General features: G+C 35.1%; 2 protein-coding genes across 3 annotated transcripts; both read right to left on the reverse strand.

The window, feature by feature from the left end:
• Positions 1 to 887: 887 nt before the first annotated feature.
• On the reverse strand, positions 888 to 6389 carry LOC110412491 (glycosyltransferase family protein 2). 2 transcript variants are annotated; one of them, XM_021423026.1, is made up of 4 exons: positions 6199 to 6389; positions 4399 to 5522; positions 2671 to 3341; positions 888 to 2201 (listed from the first exon to the last, which is right to left on the reverse strand). In XM_021423026.1, the coding sequence occupies exons 2-4, from the start codon at positions 5499 to 5501 to the stop codon at positions 1177 to 1179; spliced, it is 2799 nt and encodes a 932-aa protein (XP_021278701.1). In that variant the 5' UTR covers positions 5502 to 5522; positions 6199 to 6389; the 3' UTR covers positions 888 to 1176. The 2 variants fall into 2 exon arrangements, with proteins under 2 accessions (XP_021278701.1, XP_021278702.1); XM_021423027.1 differs by lacking the exon at positions 6199 to 6389 and having other exon boundaries at positions 4399 to 5542.
• A 3200-nt stretch (positions 6390 to 9589) lies between these two features.
• Positions 9590 to 13736, reverse strand: LOC110412749 (cytokinin riboside 5'-monophosphate phosphoribohydrolase LOG1-like). Its single transcript, XM_021423364.1, has 7 exons — positions 13463 to 13736; positions 12549 to 12646; positions 12403 to 12433; positions 11562 to 11661; positions 10315 to 10385; positions 10089 to 10232; positions 9590 to 9972 (listed from the first exon to the last, which is right to left on the reverse strand). The coding sequence occupies exons 1-7, from the start codon at positions 13592 to 13594 to the stop codon at positions 9880 to 9882; spliced, it is 669 nt and encodes a 222-aa protein (XP_021279039.1). The 5' UTR covers positions 13595 to 13736; the 3' UTR covers positions 9590 to 9879.
• Positions 13737 to 23808: the final 10072 nt, after the last annotated feature.

Raw genomic sequence — 23808 nt, forward strand, 5'->3', positions numbered from 1 at the left:
TAACCTTATCCTTTTAAGAAATTTTGATGGCAAAAGAAGAATTTACAGGATATTTTCAATAATAATAATAGAATAAAAAGAAAGTTTTTTTAATAATTATGATTTTTCAAATAATTATGTTGAAAATAAATCGATGTATTTATTGAAAAATAGACAATTTTGTCAATTTGAAACACATAATTGTAATTATTTTTTACTCATTTTTAATGTTTTTTGAATTGTTATGTTAGTGAGGGTTAGTGAATTGATTTCGTCGATATAAAATACAATCAATTATTAAATTTTATTGTATATTTGAAGTTTATCCATTATAAATGAAAATAAATAAAATTAAAAAAAATTATATAGATACATGCTTTGAAACCATTACTTAATATTTTTTATTTTTCGACTGCATTTTTAAGTAATATTATCTTAATACAATTTTACACTGTTTACATTAACAGTGAAAGATGAAAATTCCAAATTCTATATAAGAACTTTGGTGTCCATCCAATGCAAGGTTTGCTTGAACTTCACGCAATATTTGCTTGCCTCACCGCCAACCACTTTAATACGTTTAAGTGCCACTGCCATATCAGGAAAGTTACACTTCTTTGGGATTTTTAGGTGATCAATCAAATGTCATCAAGAGATTTGAACAAATAAATATATATATATATATATGTAGTTCTTAAATTTTAAGATGCATATTTAATTTAATTATATACTTAATTTTAGAAAAGAGAGATTTTTTTAATTATTATTTTAATACTTTTAACAGTGATAGACTTTATAAAAAAATTTTATGTATGAAGACAAATAAACAGTGTTAGATTCTATGAAAGGTACCTAATAGAATCTATCACAGATAAAGAGCAGAGAGAGAGAGAGTAATGCTGGATTAATTTAATGTTTTTGTTTATGGAGACAATTACAATTTACAGCAGAGCCACTTTTGGCTTTCATTGGGTAACATCAATTCTTTTCCCCATTAATCCTGCTTCCCAGTTCCAATAATTGGTATATCAATCAAGGAAGAAACAATGTTAAACCTTTGTTTCTCACTGTTTCTTCCCCTCCTTTTTTTTTTTTTATGGTTCCATTGATTCAGGTATAAATAAAAAAAGTAGCAAAAATAGTACATTGGTGAATTATGAAAGAAATAAAGAATAACCAATAGCAAAAGGGATTCAATCAAAGGAATTTTGAGCATTGCTGTGGCAGGCCTGTGACATGATTAACCGTCACGATCTCTGTAGCATTATCGCATCGTAGTACATCTTGACCCAGCTTGGCTCCTGCTGCCTTGAGCCCCTTGAGGGAAACAGGTTGGTTGAACAGGTTGAGTGATGGCAGCTTTGAGGCTGGCGGCATCTTCCCTTTAGGCAACAGGGGTCTAAAATCTTCCTTAAGCAATGGGACTTCAAAGTCTGCTTTGTCATGCCTAACGGCATTGTCCTTGGCACTGATGTGGGCCCCTGGTTCCATATGGTTAGTTGAGAAGCTAGCTTGGTTTGGGAAGTTGGGATAGAGGCTAACATAGCCTCTGAGGTACATCATGTCGATGAGGAACTTCTTCCATGAAGCTTGCCAACCATTTGTTCTAGACTTTGGGATTTGAACTGGGTTTGCTTTCGCATCTTCAGTGAACCTCATGTTCATGTACACGTAGAACTCTCTCCAATGCTTGGGGAAGAACAGTGCACCCCAACTGCAAGGTAGCTGGTGAAGGTAAGGTGTGTTGGGGTGAATGCGCTTGAAGAACTCAGTTGGGTTCCATTTTGGCCTTTCCTTCACAACTTCAACCAGTCGAGGAGTGTAAAGAGAGATGGATGAGAGCTCAGGAAGGGAGATCTGAGGATCATAATGGTAGGCTAAGAGAGCATATTTAATCCATAGATAGTAGTAAGGAGAGACTTCGATATCATCCTCGAGTAGTAGGCCATAGTCATCATCTGACGTTGGGTACCAACTCTCACTTACTGCTCGAATCAGCCCCCCTTGAATGATTCTCCTTCTGAGTGTTTTAGGACCATGAGGCCACTCAACTGAATCTACAAGTTTGATGGTTGCCTCATCCACTTTGCTGTCCATATTGAAGCTTATAGGAATCTCATCTCCAACATAGTATGCATCACTGAGAGATTGAAGCAGCCTTGTTAAGGAAGGAGCACGGTTTTGGGTGATTATGTTGACAGAGATCCTCATCCGGTTCCAATCTGCAATTGACAATTGACCACTTAGATGATTGCGCATCAGATAAATAGGGGTGGGAAGGTGGAAAAATATGAATGAAGCAGAGATCAGTGAACTAGATTTTTAGTTAAATGCACCAATTTGTTCATCAAGAATCTTTAAAGATCATTTGCAAAGATACCATGTTCTCCTTGCCACCTACTTTTGGTATCTGCTGAATCCCAAAAGCTCCACTCCAAACCTATGCCTATTGGGTAAATTTTCTATACAAGTATAGTTTATTGTTTGAGGTATTAGGAATCCTTTTTGTGGAAGTGTATGCACCTATCGACTCACTAAACATACTTGACAGCCTGAAAGGCTCGAACTATCGAAATTTATCAGAACCAAGCAAGATCACTGCTTCTTTTTAGTCATTTAGATTGTTTATTTCTAGGTATTCAGTTATTATATATGGATATAGCTCTGAAGGAGAAAGGTTGGCAGTCTTACTTGGCAATGCTGTTGACCTTAGATCAGCCATCCATAGAACCTTTGAGACAGATGACCTTGGTAGAAGTACCAGTGCAGTACCATTTGCATTCGTCTCGGATGCCAACTTCAAAGCTTTCTTCACATTGGGGTCAATGTCTGTCACAGTGATCACCACACTGGGGTTGTGAATTTTGATCAACCCTTTCATGCTAGAGTACACTGCCTGCAGAACAGGGACCTCAGACTTTGATGCTCCCGCAAGTGCCCCAATTTGCAAATCGAAAATCTTAAATCTTCGCTCTTTACAAACCAACTTTGGCCAGTTCAAAGCTGCTGCAGCATCTTCACATGGGCAGAAACCGCCTCCGGACACTACAATATAAGCCTTCTTGCCAACAGTAGACCTGAACTTTTCAAGCAGTGGTGCAAGTGCTTTGACCTCATCAACAGAGTGAGCATAAAAGAGGGCATCAATCTTTTGAGGATACATTGCAGCCCACTGAGTTATATAACCGGTAGTCAGTGCCCTCCACCACTGATCATCTCTGACTTGAACTATGTCCTTGAAGATTACAGTGGTTTCAGACACATAAGCAAGCCTGTGTTCACTGTCTCCCCAAGTTTCTTTGTCAGTTGGGTCAACTGGAAGAACAAATGAGCCAGCATTTCTGTACTTCTGAAGCTGATAGCTGCACAAGTTTGCAAAAAAAATTATAACCATCAGAACCCTGAAAACTACTAGAAGTTTAGAACAGGAAAGATTATCCAATCTGTATACCAGTCTTTGGAATGCCATAAGAAACTTGAGCTACACCTTGATCAAATCAGCAGTAGCACTTGGCAACTATAATTAGCTCTGATTTAAAATATGATTTTCATTATTCTCATCACCACGACCGTCATTCTAGTTCTTCTACTGCTGTTACTATTATTCGTTATCAACTTAGAAGTGCCAAAGGATTGTGATTTTGGAATTCCAAGATGACATATTTATTCTGAAAAGGGCTACCTAGGGACCAACCTAACACTCAATAATATTGAGATAGTGCTGCAGAGAATCTTTAAAGTGAGTGCCATTTCCTACCAAGTTTCACTTCCTCAAGGAAATTCAACATGTATAATGTGCAGTAAATAATTTAGAACAGACAAAACCAGTGATGCAGAACCATTAGTAATGGAAACAGGATACAGGGTATCCATCCTTAACTGGAACTAGTATATAAAAAAATCCATCATTTCCCTCTAAGGGATTACAATATTCAGAAAAGCTGACAAAATTAGTACTAATAAATTGCAGCAAGAGTTAAGAATATTCTTTCATAGAAAAACAGAATTAAGGAGAGAATTAGTACTTCAAATTCTTTCTGAGTCAACTCTCAATACCATCAATATTTAGATCAGGTTAGTTGCATGGTCAACTTTCTGTTGCATTGAACCTGTACTCTTAACATAATTCATCAAATATGTGGGGATCTCTCTGCTCTAATCACTTTCCTCAAGATAAAATTAAATCCTATATACTTAGCAATGATACCTATTGGTCTTCATCACAACTGATTTAGAATAATGAAGAGGTTGTTTCTATAATATTGAACAGGTGACCAAACCAAGAAAAGATGCTTTGACATGGTGACATAGGTGGAAGCGCGAAAATGAGTAGGACCAATGTCTATATGCACAAAAACAAGATCATAATATGCAGAAAACAATGAGAATCTGAGAGGGTTTCTGTCACTGTAAACGTACCTAAGGTGCAGATCTTCACCAGTCATGAATGTGAAAGGTGTCTCAATGAAAAGTGCCTTCACAAGCTCTGCAGATAAGAACCATGAGCTGGAAAGAAAATCCACCTGCACAATTTTGTCAACAGTAATATCATAGGCAGGGTCAGGCAAGTAAAGCCCTGCCTCCTTGGATCGAAATTTCCTATAGCTTGGGAATGTGAAATCCTTCTGTCTGGAAGGCAAGATCCTTCCTATGCTGCCCAAAACAGAGTTTTTATACTTTTCTGTTCCTGCCACATGAGATAAAATCTGTAGCATTTTCTTCCCAGGAATCATGTCATCATCAAGGATATAAACCAGATCAGCTTCTGTTTGTAAAGCCATTTGGAACCTGCCATAGTACTTGAAATCATAGCTTGAACTAATGAAGCTGATCCTTGAATCATTGTAGCTCTCAACAATTCTCTTCAGAGAGAGCTCATTTGGACTTCCAAATGAAAGCACCCAAACATGATGGACTGGGAGCGTCTGTTGGAGCAATGAATCAAGCTGGGCACATAGTGTTTTTCTCTTGAAATGGTTCAAGAGCACTGTCACTTTTGGTCTGTTTGGACCACGCATATCCCACTTGGATTTCATTGCCATTAGCTCAGCCAGAGTTTCTGTTCCAATGGTCTTGCTTTGAAAATCCAGTACCTCATCATACAACTCTCTCTTCAACTTGATCATCTGAACATCATTGGACTTCTTCTGCATGAAATCAATCTTCTCATGCTCACAAACTTTGGATGGGGTAATTGGAGGGACTTCAGCTCTGATGAGGGAAGCAGCTTCTTGGTAGCGTCCAAGAACATGTGGTGGGATGACGAACTGTTTCATGTTCCTCGCAATCCTTGTAGCCCAAGTAAAGTCTGGTTTGGTTCTTAAATCCACTGCTGGACTCATGTAATACAAAAGGAATGTTGCATACACTGCAAAGGCAAATTGCAGGCAGGTGAGAGCTGTCACAAGCCGAGTAGAGGCATTCCTAGGAGCCTTGACCTTAGCCTTTCCTCCAACATAATCACTGAGCATTCCTTCCAAGTAATCCCCACTTCTGATATTTGGACCCCGGACAAATCCCATTTCATAGATTTCAGTTTATCCCTACAAAAACAATCACAGAAGGAAAATATATTCAACCCCAAAATGCTTTGAAAGAATCCAAGTTTGAAGAGCGCAATGAAAGAGACAAAAGTGGGGGGGTGTTAGAAGAAGCTGGTGACGACTGCCAATGGATCCTCTGCCATTGTATATATATATAAATGGAAAGTTACTGAAAAGTGAAGGTGAAGCACCCCATGAGAAATGCAGCAAAGGGGTCACATGGGCTAAACGTTTACATTAATAAAGCTAAATTAACAAATTATATTTTGTTGTATATGCGCGTTACGTTCACCACTTCTCTTCCCTTATACATTTCCATTGAACTGCCTTGTACCACCCTTAAGACACTCACCTAGAAAAAGCCGGTTTTCATGGCGTAGAAAAGGGCTATCCCTGCGTTTTTGGCACTGCCCACATAATCCCATATGCTTTGTTTTCTTCTCTCTCTCTCTCCCTCAAAGCTTTTAACACTGAAATTTAGATCTTCCAGAACAATTCCCACCCCCATAGGGATTGAATAAAAGTACAAAAAAGGAATATATTTTAGAGTTTTATTTGTCAAACTCAGTTCCCTAGATCAGGATTACCTGTCCAATGGAGTTTGATACAAGTAAATTTATTAAGAACCAAAATATATATGAATAAAGAAGACAAAACACAGAAGTCATGACAGTACCTTGGTCATAAAGGAAACGAACCCAGAGTGACATTAACTACAAGGAAGAGCCCGCCTTTACCTTCTTCAGCAAATGAAGCAAAGAAAATAAACCTTTCATTCAAACGAAACAAATGTTGCCAATGGCTAGAAAGACTCCGCGTAGAGTAGAGTTGTCGACGAGGGAGGTAAATTAGGCAAAAGAAGGAAAGATTGAGTATATAAGAGAAATTAACGAGGAGGAAAACGAAAATAACTTGAATATAAATATATGTAGCATTGGCTGGGTTTGACTTTGCATGTAGATTCGTAAATGAACATTGCAGCCAGCTCTCTCTCTCTTCTCTCTTTGTTAATGGATTTTTGCCTACCTTTGCGCAAGTTGAGTTAATGCAAGAAAACCCATCACTGGACTTGCTTCTACAAAGGACAAACATTCAACTAAAGACATTTGAACGCTTGTTTTCTTCTCTTAATTTTAACAGGTGAGATGCCATTATAATCTGAAGGAGAAAAATGCCATTTGATTCAATCAGGGTTTGTCTGTGTGTTGATTACGAACATCAACTGGGACTTCAAGAGTTTATTTATGTTAGATATATGACAAAGAATCTTAACTGCCATGCTTCCATTGAAGAGCTTCCAATTAACTACAAATTAGTTCTGCTGATTTCATTTCTTTTATACTATTTTTTCTTTGAACACAACATATACTCCTCGTGTAATTATGAAATCCTTTTACTAGTAAATATTTCATTCGAGGAATTCATGTTTTGATTCCATGCTTTCAATGTACGAATTTCGAGATATGAAATGTACTTGCTAAAGGGTACTCCTTTCCTTTTCAATACATTGAATCTATACTATGGAAATCTCAAGAGTACTATTAGGATTATACTTTAAGGACTAATTTCATGATAAATATCTTTACCAATGTGCTCAAAATCTCATGTTGCAATTGTAGTCACATGATGATGACATGAACCCTTTCAACCTACATATGGCATTATCATTCGGGATATGTATTTTTAAAGCTTTATGTCAAGTTCAAGTATTGGCAATGGAACCTTCCACAGCTTCTTTGATGGATAATCACATGATTGTTTATGTATTAGAAGAAAATTTTCTTTTAAATTTTAAGTAAATATCGATAATCTAAACTTCAATTTTTTTTAAAAAAACATGACGTTAATTATTATCAAATTTTACTTTCGAAAGTCTTAATTATTTAATCATTAAATTTTCATCATATGTTGAATGAATGTCAACACACCTCTTCTTCCATCCCCCAAGCCATGATTAGGGCAATTACCGTCTTAATCCATGCAACAAACCCACACATGCAAAAGTTTATAACTCACACGTGGAAATGGCAAAGAGCATGGATCATAATTAGTCGAGAAAAATCATTAAACCATTGATTGAGCAAATTTTTCTCCCTCTCCCAAGGTCAAAACCCTACAAACCCCCTCAAGTAAAGTCAACCTTGAGCAACCCCTTTTTGCAAGATCAATTGCACTAAGACAAATTTTGACTGATCAGGCACCAGATGGCCAACTTTGACAGGCAGAAAAATAAACAAATAAAGTTGCATTTACACATATCTAAGTGGAAAGCCACATAAGCAAAGATCTATGCAAAATTTTTTGGGTGCTAAATAGTTTTATATTGCCTAACAAAAATAGGAATACATATATATATATATATATATATATATATATATATATAATCTCTCTTCTTCAGTCTCCATGTGCAGCTCCTCTTCCATTATTCTATTACAAGGTTTGAAGATTCTTGGTCTTAATTACTGTGTTTATGAACATTTATAAGTGGAATGGTGCCTAAATAGATTGCTTCGAGGCAGCTCACATGGTTTCTAGCCTCCTTATCAGGAGAAATTGTCAAATTTTTTCCTTTTTTAATATTGACTTTGGGTTTTCTTTGTTTGTTTTGATTCAAATAGAGTTACGGGTTTCATGTGAGTCATCTTAGGAAATTAATGAGATTTATATGGTGATATTCAAATTAGGAAAAAATTATAAAAGAAATGAATGGTTATTTGATTTTTATTTTGGTACGAATTTGACTTTAATGTGAGTTTTCGGGTATTATGTGTTTAATTCAAACCATTTAAGGTGAAAATTCAATATCAATTGGAACCCTCAACAACAAGAGCAAGGATGGAAGAACACATTTTTATCGATAATTCAAATCTCGTCGCATATGGGTTTAATTAGTCTAATTTGATATTGATTTGTGTGATTGATTGATTTGTTTATTTGTTTTTTTATAAATATAATATGTTATTTATATTTGTATATAATTATTGAATTGTAATTATAAATTTTATGTAACCTTGTAAAAAAAATTAAAAAATGACATTGATTTGCTATTAGAAGACCATTTGCAATTACTAATTGTGGACATCTAGGATATATATATATATATATTCATATAAATCATCATAAATAAATAAAGATTAAGACCAAGAAATCACCTGGAATATTATAAATAAAATAATTCATTGGAAAAGGAGTTTACTGATATATGTAAAACATTTTTTAGTGTTCTTTATTGCTTAAATTAAATTCTTGATGGATAAAGTTCAGTCACCCCTCATCATTGTTACTGTTATTTATTTACTTATTATTTCAGCATGGAATCTGACTGGAAGAGTGAAACTTTCTTCCTCTTTATTTATTCTAGTTTAGTGCCTAATTGCAATTAAATTATTGGAAAAAATATTGACCATAATGCATGTGAAATTGCACAAGGAAAAGCATATGACCTAAAATGATTTTGATGAGTAATGATTAAGAAGATTTGAGACTTTCAAGTGATTTTTCATTTGTTTTATTTTTAGAAGAAAATTTAATATAATTTCACAAGTTAATTTTGTTGTCGTAAATTTCATCTTTCGTTTTTAAAAATTGATCGTATAAATGTATTTTCATTTTTTATCATAAAAGTTCGAGTGTGTGTTCATTTTAAAAATTAAAACGCTTTGATTAAAGCATACTCAATGTGCGTGTTTGCCTTGCGACAAGAGTAGTAAAGAGTCATGGTTGAATCCAAATTTTAGGGAAGAGAAATTTTAAGGTCCTTGACATCTTGTGTCACATACTAATCAGCTAATCTTCATAAATCAAGGGTTATTACAGCTGTTATGAAGAGGCACATGGCTTCCAAGGGACCATTCAAGCCTATATACATTGGTGATTATTGGTCAGTTGTTGCTTAATTTAATCAATCATTTCATAATTAAGAAGTTATAGGATCAATAGGTCTAGATCTTTTTAGCTATCTTACTTGAGGATTGTGCAAAGAAAACAGTGAAAATGGAATGGAAAACCCTTAACCCTGGAAAATTTAACCAAATATAACAAGCAATTGAACAACACAAGTCCAACCATGGAAACAAATTTTCTTTTTTCATTTCATCAGGAACTTTGCCACAAAGTTGAAGCATTACAGAATCAAAGTTCAACTTCAAATGAAAACAAAATGTCAAGCTTCAAATGATGAGTTAATGGGGTCTTTTTGTTCTTTTGTTTTTTTGTTTTTGGAGGGGGTAGTAGTTTACATCAGAAAATGAGTAAAAAAGAAAAAAAAGAAAAATTCCCATTTCAGGAACATCTTGATTTCCTAAAATTAGTTCCCTGGAATCTGCATTTTGTTGCCTTGGCAATGTCTCAGTCTCTCTCACCTAGTGATTTCACATTTTGCAGGGTACCCTAACTGTTCCGTCTCCCAACTTAGCTTTGAAGCAACTCTTTCGTGCTGAGGTTCATACTCCTGATACAAAGATATCAGATATCAGACTTCATGCAGGTAAAGGGTTTAGTTCTGGCAGAGCATGCACCAAAAACAAAGTGAGGGTTTCAAAGATTTGAAGAGAAAAACTTGTAAACCTCCATCTTTTTGACCAACTCTTTAGCAGTGGGAGCAGAGACTATGATATGGCGGGCGTTGGGACAAATGAAACCTTCCTCCACTGCTTTGTCAATGAATGACAACAAGGAATTGTAGTATCCATCCACATTCAACAATCCCACCTGCAATAAATATATAAAGATTTCAACAAAATCCCAATTCATTGTTTGTTTAGGAAATCGGGGAATAGGCAAGGAATCTTACTGGTTTATCATGGATTCCAAGTTGGGCCCAGGTTATGACTTCAAGAAGTTCTTCAAGAGTTCCATAGCCACCTTCATGAATATCATTTAGAATTTCATTTAATTAAATATACTAATTAAGAGCTTTTTTATGAAAAAAAATTTACAAAAATGATAATAATCTATGTAAATTAACGGCTTTTTTGTGTTATAAAATTATTTCATAGTAATATACTTGTAAGTATAACCCCAATAAAGTCAATTGGTTTTTATTTTAATTTAATCATCAGTTAATTATACTAAGTTTGTTTATAACCCAATAGATTATTTATTAATTTTAAACATAAAAAATTAAATAATTTATTTTACACATCATGCAAAAGCCCAATCTTGAGCCCATTGATTTAATCCCTGCCTCTATGTTATGGGTCAATTAGCCCAGTTAAAATTTGGCAACCTCAGACCCAAAACATTTGCAGGTTTGGGTGAATGATAAAGTGAGCCCTTTTACCCACAGATGTGGTCCAGGAAAAGGCCCCCCAGCCTCAGGGTCCCCATTGACAAATTGATCAACAGCAGAAGCTCTCAAACAAAGAATGTTTAAAGGGTATGTTGCAGGAGCCTATTTATATAATCTGGCAAGGTAGAAACCACAGGCTGGGGGATACTGGCGTGGAGTGGATAATGCATTCTCACCACAGAAAGTTTTTGGTTTCAAGGCTCTTCTTCTCACCAGTCACCAGGAAGCCTAATTTTCAGTGTCAGGAGCTGATGACGGTGGAGTCAGATTGGGCCTTGAAGGGTAACTCTCTAAATCATGGGCATTTTTCTGGAGCTGATAACAGTCCAAACTCTGGCAGTTCGAGCTGGAAAAAGAGTTGCTATCAGTCTTCTATTCTATGCCTATGCCATACATAGCCACAGGTACCCCTTAAAACAGTCAACCTAAAACAACAGTTTGCTAAATTCTGAGGCTAAACCTACAAGTGTTTCCCCTCATTCTGGAACTGTTCCAGTCCTGAAATTAATGTTCACCAAACCAACAGTTAGACTAGAGCAATGTCCCGTGAAACGCTTCCACATAGCTTTCTATATATAGAAAGTTTGAAAGTTATTTATGAGCCTTCTTTGTTACAGAATTACACAGTCAATGAATCTTACAGCTAAATAAGTACTGAGGGATATATTTTTTAAGAATTTAACATGAAATTTATTGTATTTTTTGTATGATATTAAACAATATGAGTACTTTCGGGGTCTTATACCAACCGGGTAAGGCAATGAAGGCATCAGATTGTCTAGCCATCTCTGCCTTTCTTTGGTGCATGTCAGCTACTGCCTTAACTTCCCCCACTGTCTCTCCAGTTATCTGCAAATGTTATAGCCACCAAAATCAATACAAAGCAATGCCTACATAACACTATCACCAACTTTTAGTGAGAGAAAAAGAAGGAAACAGAGAGAGAAAGAGGGGGGAAAGCTTTTCACTGAAAAGCAATGATGAGGGTAGCAGAGGTGGTGGGCTCAGTCCAAAAATACCATACTATTTACTTAGGAATTTTCTTGGCAAGTCAACACTCAACACCAACAAAAAAGAAAGGGTGAAAACAGGAAGCAATCAGAAGAAAATACATGCACCATATAAACCTGATATTATACTAAGAATGAGAATCTTGCTGGTGGGCAAATAAAAACCACTGGAGTGGTGACAAAAATGGTGCAGACCCATATGCCCTCAGGTGGAATTCATTGGGCGAAAAAGAAGAGACCACAATGTGAAAAACAAGGGAGGGGGAAAGCAAAAGTTTAGGACCAATCAAAAAGTCTAAACTGGAACCTGCATGAGTCCCAAAGGAGACAAGTGTGAAACCATATTTAAAAGATAACAAAAGTGAGGTAGAAATTCATGTCATAGGAGCTACCACTAGAAAAAAGAAAAAGAAATAAATAAAACCTTATTTAAAATAAAACAGAAAAAAAAAAGAAAAAAAATGAAAAAGAAGCAGATAATGTTCTTTCTTTCTTTCTCTTTCTTTTTAGTTCATTGTTTTATTTTAATTTAAGGTAATTATGATACAAAAAAACACATTATGCAAGCTTGAAGACATACCTCTCTAGGCATGAGTGTCTTGGGAATCACTCTGCACAGACAATAAAACATGACAAAATTAGTAAACATAAGGAACCAAACCAAGACAATGTTAGAACTAGAAAAAGTTTAGTTGTGAACCAGAAAATGGGAAGAATATTGCCTACCCAATGACATGGCGGCCACCATCAAAAACAGCTTGAGAAATCAAGCCCATTAATCCAATACTACCTCCTCCATAAACCAGATCAATATTTCTTGAAACCTTCATTTGTGAAGAAGCAAAGGGAAAAAAGAATTATCATTTTTAATATGTTTGGGAATGAACTAACAAAAAAAAAAATCTGCTTCATAAAGTATTCATCAAAGTACATTTTAATTTTAAAATGTTAATACAATACAATATTGAAAAGGTGCAAACGTTTTGGTATAAAGAAAAACGATTGGACTTGTATGTGTAATGTAGGAGGCAGAGAGAACAGGGGAGTTCTGAACAGAGGAAAGTACAAAATATATAGGCTAGAGGTGCTGGAAAAATCAGAAATTTTTGGGATTATTGGAACTGCTAATCAAACCGTGCTTGATTCTTGAAACCCTTTTTTTTTCCTGAAGCTTCATAACAACAAATTTGATTAAAATCAATGAACAGTTACTTCATTTGATTTCCTTAGAGAAGTTTAGCAGTGGAACAAAAAGTTTAATCTGGAAATGAAGTTGAAAGTCTCCAGGGAATATCTGAATAGGAAGCTGAACATCGTGCTAGAAGGTAATCACTGCAAACAAAGTTGTTGAAAGACTACAAAAAAGTAGAAAAGCAAAAGACTTGCAAAATAAGTTCAGAAACATTTCAAGTAAACAGATTAGAACAGAGCCAAAACAGAGACAGTGAACATCAAGAAGAGGAAACAAAAGGTTAGGAAGTAGCTCAATATAGAAGAAGCTGAAGTAAAAAGGGTGAACACGGTAGGGAAGGGCCTGAAAAAGCACTTCCAGAACACGCTCAAAAACGAGTTTAAGAAATTACATAAACACAGAGCAGAAACAGAGAGGAGCACAATTTAAAGAAGGCAGAGGCATGTACCAATTCCCTGCCAAGCTCAATAGTAGCTTCTTTGTAACTGCTCTTCTTTCCGGGACTACTCCCACAAAAAACACAAATTCTTTTGAATTTTGATTGTTTCATTTCCATCTCCATCTCCATCTCCATCTCCATCTCTCACTCTTGTCTTTTCTTCTTCTTTTTTTTGTGTATTTTCTTTTGAAAAGAAACTAAGCAAATATCCTCTGCTTTCAAATGAACGAAGAAGCTTGACAATTTGGGAGTGGTTTGGTGTGCGTTTGTGTGCATATATAACGGTAGCAGAGGCCACAAGGTGTAGACCAGCATGTGTAAAATCCATGCTCTAATAGTCCAATCCTTCTTTACGAGCAAAAGAGAGTTGATTGGCTTACCCCTTTGTTTTGTCCGGCTGACTCACCCTCCAATCAAATTACTCTTCTTTTCCTTTTCTTTCCTTTTCCATCCTTTTACCCCCGTCAGGTTAAAATTTCTCTCTTTGATAAGAACATTTCAAGTTTGAATACCCCTTTTCGTAAACTGTTAACTAACTTTTTAACTTGGGAAGGAAGGATTTACTGCACATACCAGCCCAAGAACCTGTTCAAAAACATGCTCGAGGCTTTCTTTTCCAACTTCCGATCTTGGGTTTTCTTCATTTTCCACTTTATTCTAGTTGGAATGGGTTTTTTTCTTTTTGTTTGGGGCTATAATTTTAATAGGTATGAACAAAATCATCCCCTTTAAGATGCTTTCGTAATGCTTTGAAGCTTATTCTGACATTTTGTCACATCCAGGATCTTTAGCTTTCGGAATTTGTTGGAAACAGAGTTTCACGTTTTGGTTTTGTTGCTAACATGACCCTTCCTCCAACAGCAGTAGTCAAAACACATTTGCTTACCACTTCATGATATCATGGACGCATCAACTAGTTGATAATCTGATAATTTTTCTTCCAAACTTATATGCATCTTCATGTTTGATCTTAGTTTCCCATCATCTCCCCAAGATTCTTTGGTTTTCAGTATCCAACAATGAATAAAATTCTGGCACATCATGGATCTCAATATTCTTGATCACTATGGTTGGTCGGTTGCCATTTCTCTTTCTTTCCCATCTTACATTTTTAACAAAATCTTAACCTACCTAGTGATTTCCCCCTCCCCGTACATAATTCAATGTACTATATAGACAACCATTATTCTTTTCCTTTTTCTTCTTTCTTTTTGATTAGTATAACACGTGCTGTTCTTTATATTATTGTACCCTTCATGGTAAGTTATCATGTAATAAATTTGTTATTTCTACAAGTGAGTTGGAGTATTAAAATTTTGATAAAAATCTGATATCTGTTAAATTAAGATATCTTGGACATATAAATGTATAAAGAATCTCTTCATTTATGATCAATTAATTTTAAATTAAATATTCATTGAAAAAATTCAATGTATAATCTGAAATTGTAGACAAAGAAGTCCAGACCAGGGAGAAGTTTGTGCCAGATGACCCCGAATGACCCATCTCAATTGTACCCTCAACCACCCCCTTCTTTGACATCTATGTTGTATGCATAGGAAACATTTATATTTTTATTACAAAAACAAACAAAACTACTCCATTTCCCACATTCTCTCACTCTCTGCTGGACCAAACCATGCTGTCCCCAACCCCACATCTTGCCCCTACTTAATTCCTTGAGCCTCTTCTCCATACGTAAACAACCTCCCCTCCTACCATTCACCCCACCCCACAAGTTTTTACTATTCTTTTCATTTAACATGTAAGGGGGGGTGGGGTTGCTTATTTGTTTATTCACTCCCATAGCATACAATTCATCTTGGTATCGATCAAATGCTTGACTAAGTGAATTCAGTTATTATTGAGGCTATCATTGTAACCAAGAGGGGGAGTTCATGTTATATGTTGGATTAGCTATTGTTTTGTCAACATCTCATTACCTTAATCAGTAAAGAGGCCTATGATTAATAATTTTTTCACAAAGCAAAAATGGCGGTGGCTGCCATTGCCGTTTATGTTGATAGTAACATGAGACCTTGCCGCTGGTTTTCTGATCGTGACAAAACATGGTAGTAGGCAGTAGGCAATACAAGTTGGGTGAATTTGCAGTCCATCCAAATCTGTGAAAGAAGCAGATCATGGCATTTTTCACATGTCTTTGCTAGCTAACACTGACTTTGAAGACTTTGTTCTCCAACTCAACAATCATTGGGCACTTAACAAATTCTCTGCAGTAAAAATTTTAGTACTCAAATGGGTATTTACGTATAGAAAAACTCAATCTCTCATCACTTGGTTACTTTTCCTGTGTTGGAGATATGGATGGATGTTGTTCCAATTCTGTCTCTGAGAAGTACGGATCAAGAGAGGAAGAGAAGTTTAGCTCTACCAACACCCGACCCTCCTTTATTACCTCTTCTGTCCAATGCACCTTAGGCTCTTTCATCCCGGACGAAAATCTTCTGCCTTATTTAATGTCTCTCGTTTAATATTCATTTCACAATTTTACGTCACGTGATTAGTAAATTTTTTATATTAATATCACTCTTACGGTTAATTTTTATACTAAAAATTAAACCTCTTATCAAGAGATACATTCATATATCATGCGTGAATGCTCTATTTTATACTCTTATTGGTATCAAAGGACATTACTATAGTGATCTTGGTGAACTCAGACATCAAAACAATGTTGGGGAGGTAACATTTTTCAAATAAATAATCCTTTTTATGCAGATTTGGACTTGACCTATCAGCAAGGAAGTCCGAATAAACCCAAAGACTGAAATGTTGTTATGGTTTATCTAAATATGGAATGTTAAACCCAATAATTGATCATGGTGGAGAAAGAAGATTTAACAATACAATAAGGTTAAATATACCCAAACCAAAAATCATGATAAAGAAATTAAAACAAAAGGATTAATAGTAATAATTATGTAGAAATGAGGATTGTTTTAACCCGATATGTTTTTGTGTTTGATAACGAAAATTATCTTCGAGTGCGATTGTTTTCTTGGGGAAGGTGTTGCAATTCATATTTTTCTTTGTTGTGTGTTATTTAAGGAGCTGCATTGGGTATATATCATTATTATGATTATTTAAGTAAATTGAATTTCTGACTGTCCCCAACAGCAGAGCTCTAGACAGGCCATGCACTCCCTATGAACATATCAACTGAATGAAGTATAAAAGCAGCAAAGATGGCATCGGAATCTTCTAGGAAAATGAAATTATTTCTTTGTAAAAAGGAAAAGCAAAACCCCCAAGAAAATCATCACCTTGTGATTCCCAGACATTCATCCTCTTGCTTGACACGTGAACCTGCCCCCACCCCTTCCAATTCCAGGGGGATGGACACCCGGATTTTGCCACTTCCATGTTAATGATTTGTAAGAAAGACATGTTTTGTGACAGGCAGCCATGTTTATTGTCAAACTAACCACTGCAAATGCGACACCTATTCAAATTTTGGGCAATTTCCATCTTCCCAAATTTAGAAATTTTGTGTTATACCACATCATACTCTCCTTCTCACATGCAAAGGCTTCGAGCTCAAAGTTGAAGAGATGGTGTGACAAAAAGCTTGAAAGGCCCCCTCCCCTTATCTGAGTGCAAGGAAAGACCCTTTTTTGACTGCCCCAAAAATAACCCCAACAACATTATATGCCATTTGAGCTGACTATGGTGTACATAGTCAGAAAATAAAGGATTGGGTGTCCAATTTTGATTAGATGAATGAGATGTTGAGGTTTAGATTGTGGCAGGTGTAAAGCATCAATCATCATTTTTTTTTTCGTTTTAGATGCATAGTTACATTTGATTTGATCTCATTCTAGAAAAAATAATTAATAATTTTATTTTATTATTTAAATATAAAATTTTTTATTTACTCTAAATACTTTTCATTTGAAAGATACATACGTAAATTTTATATCACGTCAAGTTACATAATAATTAATTTTCATATACATGTACGTGTAATTATAAAATGATTTATAAATTTTGGTATATATATATAAAAGAGGCACGAGGATGATAACAAGAAATGGTCAAGCCTACCTAAGAGAGGGACAAATAAAAAAAAAAGTCAAAAATGGTTTGCTTAATACTCCTATCATTGTTGTTTCTTAAATTTCATAATTGTATACTTAGTGGAAGGAAGGGTAGCTTTCCCTTTATTCTTTTGCCCCTATTTGTTGGAGATCCCATGGGAAAAAGAAAAAACTTAATGCATATGTCATAATTAATAATTTAAACTCATAATATAATTAAAGTTCCACTTTGGAAAAATTTGGTGGAAATCCTAGTCGGAGATAACTGATCCCACTGCTTTTTCCCCTTCTCCCACTTTCCATCGTCGATTCATGTTTTATGATAAAATTAAAGCCCTTTTGGAGGGGACTGTGCCTTTGGGGTTATTATGGCCATCGGCTTTTCCACTAACATAACATTTGCTAACCCTTGAGATCACGTCTTGTCCCTACTCTTAGGAACATCCCTAAGCTTGAGTATCTTCCCCTTCCTCTCTCTCTCTCGGTGTCTTGTTCTTGCTTTGGGTTTTTACCCTTTTTCCTCCCCTTCTTACTCCTCTGTCCTAAGGTTAACCCGTATTCTTTTTGCATGCTTTTTTTTTTAATTATTTAAGAAAGAAAAATTTAAATTTTATTCTTTAAATAGAAAAATTATGCATCAATCAATAAATTAAATATTTAAGTGTTTGTTTTTTTTACATGTTTTTTTTCTTTAATTTTTACAATTATGAGTCACAAATTCGATTTAACATTTACCTAAATTCTGTCCTACATATCAAAGTTCAACGACATTATACCAAATTGAAAACAGAAAAAAAAAATTCCTAGTAAAGATGAAGTTGAGATTTCTCTAGAAAAAACCAAAACATACATCAATCATGAAGTTGATTTTGCAATGGATTTTGACTTTTGAAGGCAGCAAAAGGGTATGGAAGAAACATGAGAATTCTTGGTGATCACCATCCAAAACCTACCTATCAACAAGTGTAGGAGGCAAATGAGAACAATCCAAAGCCGCCCAAGAGCTGAAATTTTTCCAGTTTCTTCCCTCCTTGTAAGGGAATTTCTGATGATTAAGCAACCAAGTAGGGTCATGGACAAAGCTTTGCTTTTTTTTTTCCTTGTTGCATCAAGGAACACAAATTGGTTAGCCTTCACCTTTTAGGATAAGGCATACATCTCTTTCACAATGTTATTATAAGGTTTAAGTTTTCTATATGCCACCTTTGTACCCATCACATCCACTGATTTCTGAGCATTTTGTTTTCAGACCACTACTCTTACTTGGAGAAGATGGATCACCTAACCATAAAAGAGAATTTTAATTAATGTTTTGCCTACAAAGAATTTTTAAAAACCTTAAAGTGAGGTTTAAAAAATTGACATATTTGGTCCCAATTAAAACTTAACACTCAAAAAATCTCTTTTGCAGATGATTATTCCATTCTCTTGATCACCGGTTATGATTATTTTCATATTTAAAATAAAAAATTAAGATGAATTTTTGGTTATATTCCTATACCAAACTGATGGCAATAGCATGCACTTGCTTTCATTGATATCTATTGATCATGTGGTTAGTCAAAGGTTTCATATTAATTTTTAATTTCCTTTTTTCTCAAAAAAGCAATTGCTTTTTTCTCACACATTCATTCAAAAGAACTATTGGAATCTTGTTGCTTTCTTGACTTTAGACATCTTACTAATCCAACATATGTGTGATAGATACTAATTCTATGTTCCCAAGTCTTAATGATGGGATTTCTAGCTTCTTACCATCCACCAATACTACCTTCCCCTCTATGCAACATTAATCCATCTTTGATTTATCTGTTTTTTTGAGTCCTTAATTACGTGCACCTACCGTAACAAATTTAACATTTAATTACATATTTTTCAATAATACTGTCAAAAACCCTTTTAATTGTATTCTTTTTATATTTGAACATTGACTGCAGTATATAAATTTAACTCATCATTAATCACTTATCATTTCTTAATCAAGCTTAAACATATGGTTTCATTAATGAATCTAATTTAACTCATCAATTCTGGGGAAGTGGCTAAAAAGGTTTGTCAAGGTGTATCTTCCTCTCCCCAAGTTTTTTGAGTGCCATGTAGGAGACTAGTCAGCAGACACTCCATTACAATCAATTAATAGTAAGAAACCAAGTAATTATTTTGGTTGATTAGTTATAGGCAAACCCACATTTGAAAGGCCAAAGATGTGACTCCACCACTATTTTCTTGCTTTAAAAGAAAATTAATCAACCATTTTAATTACAAAGAGATTTATATACAAGCATCAATTACATCATCCTAGAGCAATCATTTAATTAAAAGAAAAAAAGATGGGACTGTGGGGTGCATGAGAGTTGAAAAAGCAACCAAAGTTTGTCACAAAATTAAACAACATAAAGAAATAGTGCATAAAATAATGGGGATTAAGCTGCAATTTAGACATGGTTTAAATGTTGATTAGGGTGTAGATACTTTGCAGAGAAGAGTCAACAATTGGCTCAAAAGGAACTGTTCCAGTAGAGAAGGGAGGGGAGATGGGGGAGGTGGAGAGAGGTCTAATGGTTTTCAACTTTTTGACAAACAAGTTCTTTTAATCTGGAAAACAAAAGCGACCCACCGACCTCTGATTTGTCGACTGAGAGAGAACGAATGTCACGTTGTTTTCCTACCAAGTGCCTGCAGGTCCTTTTCTTCCCATTTCAACATCGTGGAAAGAAAGAAAAAAAAACAAAGGCTTCTTCAACTACCAAAGGTCAAAATGCAAGAAAATCGAATATAGAAAATTAGAGATGCAAGTTTATATACGGAATTTGTATATAAATTTATATTTCGATGCACTGTCAGTAAATCAAATGTTTAAGATACAACGTTCTTCGGATTTATTTATCGCCATTGCAATTGCATGTGACTTTAGCTCGTGGTTTTGTTGGCAACTAGTAAATTGGTGGAAAAGACCTTCACAAGAGCCACAACACCGCCCCTCTTAAATTCCCTGCCCAAAAGGGAAGGGAAAGAAAATTGACTTTGATTGGTTCATCAATGGCGTTTTGGCATATATTTTTTTTTAGACCCGAAGAATCAAGCTAATGAAAGAAAATTATGGCATATTCAACTGAAAGTGTGGCCGACTATTGAAACAGGAAGGTTGTTGAAATTTGTTTATTATTATTCTTTCGTCTTGCTTTAATAACAATGGGCCAAAAAAGGTTGACTGGAGCTGAATGAATAAACCAGTAGTCTTTCGGCTCCCAATTTTCAAAATTCCATGAATGGGGAACTTGTTTTTTTGAGGTTCTTTTTTCTTTGGTTTTATCCTCTTTGAAAATCCACATCAGAGGAGAATTAGCCGATCATTTTGGAGTGGGAAAAGGGACAGCAGAACATGATCAGATGATGTGTTGTTCCTACCTTGCTCCCTTGGAACTTGAAAGAAAGCTTTGTCTCCTCCTTGTTCATAACCCTGACTAACCCTTGCATGCTCTAGAATCACCCCATGTTCATATGACTCCCTCTCAAAACTGATTGACTCATGCAATCAAGAGTAGAATTTATGGTTTATCAATTATAACGACACAGTAAAATTTTATAATAACCTCTTCTTAAATAAAAAAATAAAATTTAATTTGATTATATCTAATATGATATTATGATATTAAAATTTCGTATCTTATTTGACATTATGTACGTGATTGGATTTGACGAAACTAGATAAAAAGGGATCTCTATAGCTGCTTGCTCACTCTCACATGCTGCTTAACATATCTTACCTAATGTGATATGGAGCAGTGAATCCCATGAGTATACAGTTACTGTTAACATAATATATATATATATATATATATTTGTTAAAGATCCTAGAGCAATGAAAGGAGCTAGGCCTTTTTTAGGAATGGTTGGTTTAGTTTCAAATCATGAAAAATTATAGCTCCTAATGACAGGGAATTCACTCTATATACCATAGTTTAAGAAACAATGCCAGTTTCATGAATGTTATACCATTGAACCTAACCTGAACCAGTCTCCTTATGGGTTATTCACTTGATTTTGATACTTGAATTAGAATGATGAAGGTCAAAACTTCCAACTGATAAAGAAATATTTTCTTTCCATCGCCTTTTGTAAGGTTTCAGGATGGGATTGGGGGTTGGAATTTCGGTGGATTAAATTAAAGGCTAAGCTCTTTTGACAAACTATAAAGTAAAACCTATATATGAACTGCTTTTCCTGTCATTCAAAATTCAAATCCACAGACATATAAGTCGCAGCATACATTCCAGAATCTCTTTTGGGATCGAGGGAATTCACTTGTTAATGAAAAAGAAGACTTTGGGACTGTGAATTCGAGGCAGTTGATCCCAATACTTTTATAATTATGCCCTCGCGTTGTCACCTTTTGCTGTTAAGCCTAGACCATTTTACTGCTAAACCTTCTATAATCATGCCCTTTGTGTTATTAATTTCGATGCTTTGGACTTTGTTGAATTCCTCACATGGTTTCATGAGAGTGTGAGGCTTTCCACAAAAATTTTGAAAACCTTTGGATCAAGCTCTAGCCTGTCAAAAGAACTATTGCAATTTTGATGGCAATGAATGACCAGCTAGCTTAGCTAGACAAGTTTCAGAGTGTGTTTGACAGCATTTGCTGTATAGCAAAAAGGGAAATGGTGGGGGTGGAATTGGCCAATCTAAGTGCAGTCCTACGGGGACCTGCAAGGCTGCAACCATTTGTGGGTCACCATTCACCCAATTTGTGTGGATTCCATGTTTCACCCTGTGATGAAAGTTGGAAATGGCTGCATTCGAGTTGCGTCAGAATCCCATGACGCCGAAATTATTTTCTCAGCAGCCTAAGGAAAAACGTTTATGGGATTGCCACTTGAGTTTGCTTGTCTGTCACTGGAACAAGAAATTGAACATTATCATTCCTTTTGTTGGGTGGATTGCAAGCTCCTTAGTTGCTTTTGTAATTATTTCTTCTTTTCTTGTGTATCTCTTGACACTCTAGAAAAAGGAAAAATCAATAGGTAAAATTCCCATGCCCAATCAATTCAAACCTGCTATAAGAAAATTGAAAGTAAATAGTAATTAAAATGAAGATGATAACAAGTTACAAGTTGATTTTATATAAGTACATGTAGATATTCAACTCAATAAATAAAATTTAAATATCGTATATTCGAATTTAAAACGAATTCGATTTTATCGGATATTACTTTTAAATTTGAATGATGATGATATCATTTAATCATGTGAAAATATTGAAAAAAAAGTCAAAAAAAGAAGTTTCCCACTTTCAAGGGAAAGAATAGAAAGAATTTTGTTTTGTTCAACCCAAATTTTCTAATTAACTCAATAATGCAATGATTACTACTCTAATATCAACAAATGAACAAGCTGAAATCGAGTATCCTCGATAATAAATTCAAAAGAGGTTCGATTTTGAGTTTGGATTATTCGAGGAGGTTTGTAGGCATAATTTTAATGAGAGGAGGATTAGGTCATCAACTCCCTTTTTAATCCATTTTTTCTTTTTTAATCTTTTTTAGAACTTCCTTCTTTGTCGGGCAGCTGATTGTCAATGGTCAAGGTCATAATTAAGGGTGCCTGGAGAGATTTGTTCCAATGAATTTGGCTTTTTAATAACTCACATAGACCCATAGTTGTCTTATTTAAGGAGCACCAAAGTGACCCAAAAGGTAAAATCACTAGCTAAGTACTTTCTTTACCATCATTTCTATTTCTTTTGTCCAACTTTTGCTTCATTGGAATGCTTAAGTTTCTAATCACTTTTGAACCATTCAATTAGCATGTTACTTTTGCCACTTCAAACTGAAGAAGCCGAAGGCCAGTAGTCAAAGTGGGTCCATGGCTAATGACTAAGCCCATACCAAAAGGAATTGCCCTTGGGTCCATGGTTTTCTCCCCTTTGGGTTGGGGTTGGCAGAGAGGAGTGTGGGACTCTGACCAACTCCCCTTGGGGTCCCAATTTTGCTTCCTGTTTTTAACAGGTAAAATGTAAAGCAAAAATTCCCGACTTGAACATCTTTTTTTACAGTCTTCCTCTCTCATCCACCAGTGTACCCAAAAAGAAAAATGTCCACCAGCAATGATAACCCAAAAGCTTTTCACCATGTGAAATGGAGGAACAAAAACCCAAAATTAGATCATGTGTAGAACCAAATAAAAGTAATTATAACCATGTTCTTAGTCTTATGTCATGCATACTACCTCATACTTTGAATCCATATGAAATTTTTTATCCGGGCAATTAACCCTTAACCAGAATTGCAAATACAA

This window comes from Theobroma umbraticum, unplaced genomic scaffold (genome assembly GCF_002168275.2).
Source record: "Theobroma umbraticum cultivar Fairchild unplaced genomic scaffold, ASM216827v3 scaffold_95.0, whole genome shotgun sequence".
NCBI lineage: Eukaryota > Viridiplantae > Streptophyta > Magnoliopsida > Malvales > Malvaceae > Theobroma > Theobroma umbraticum.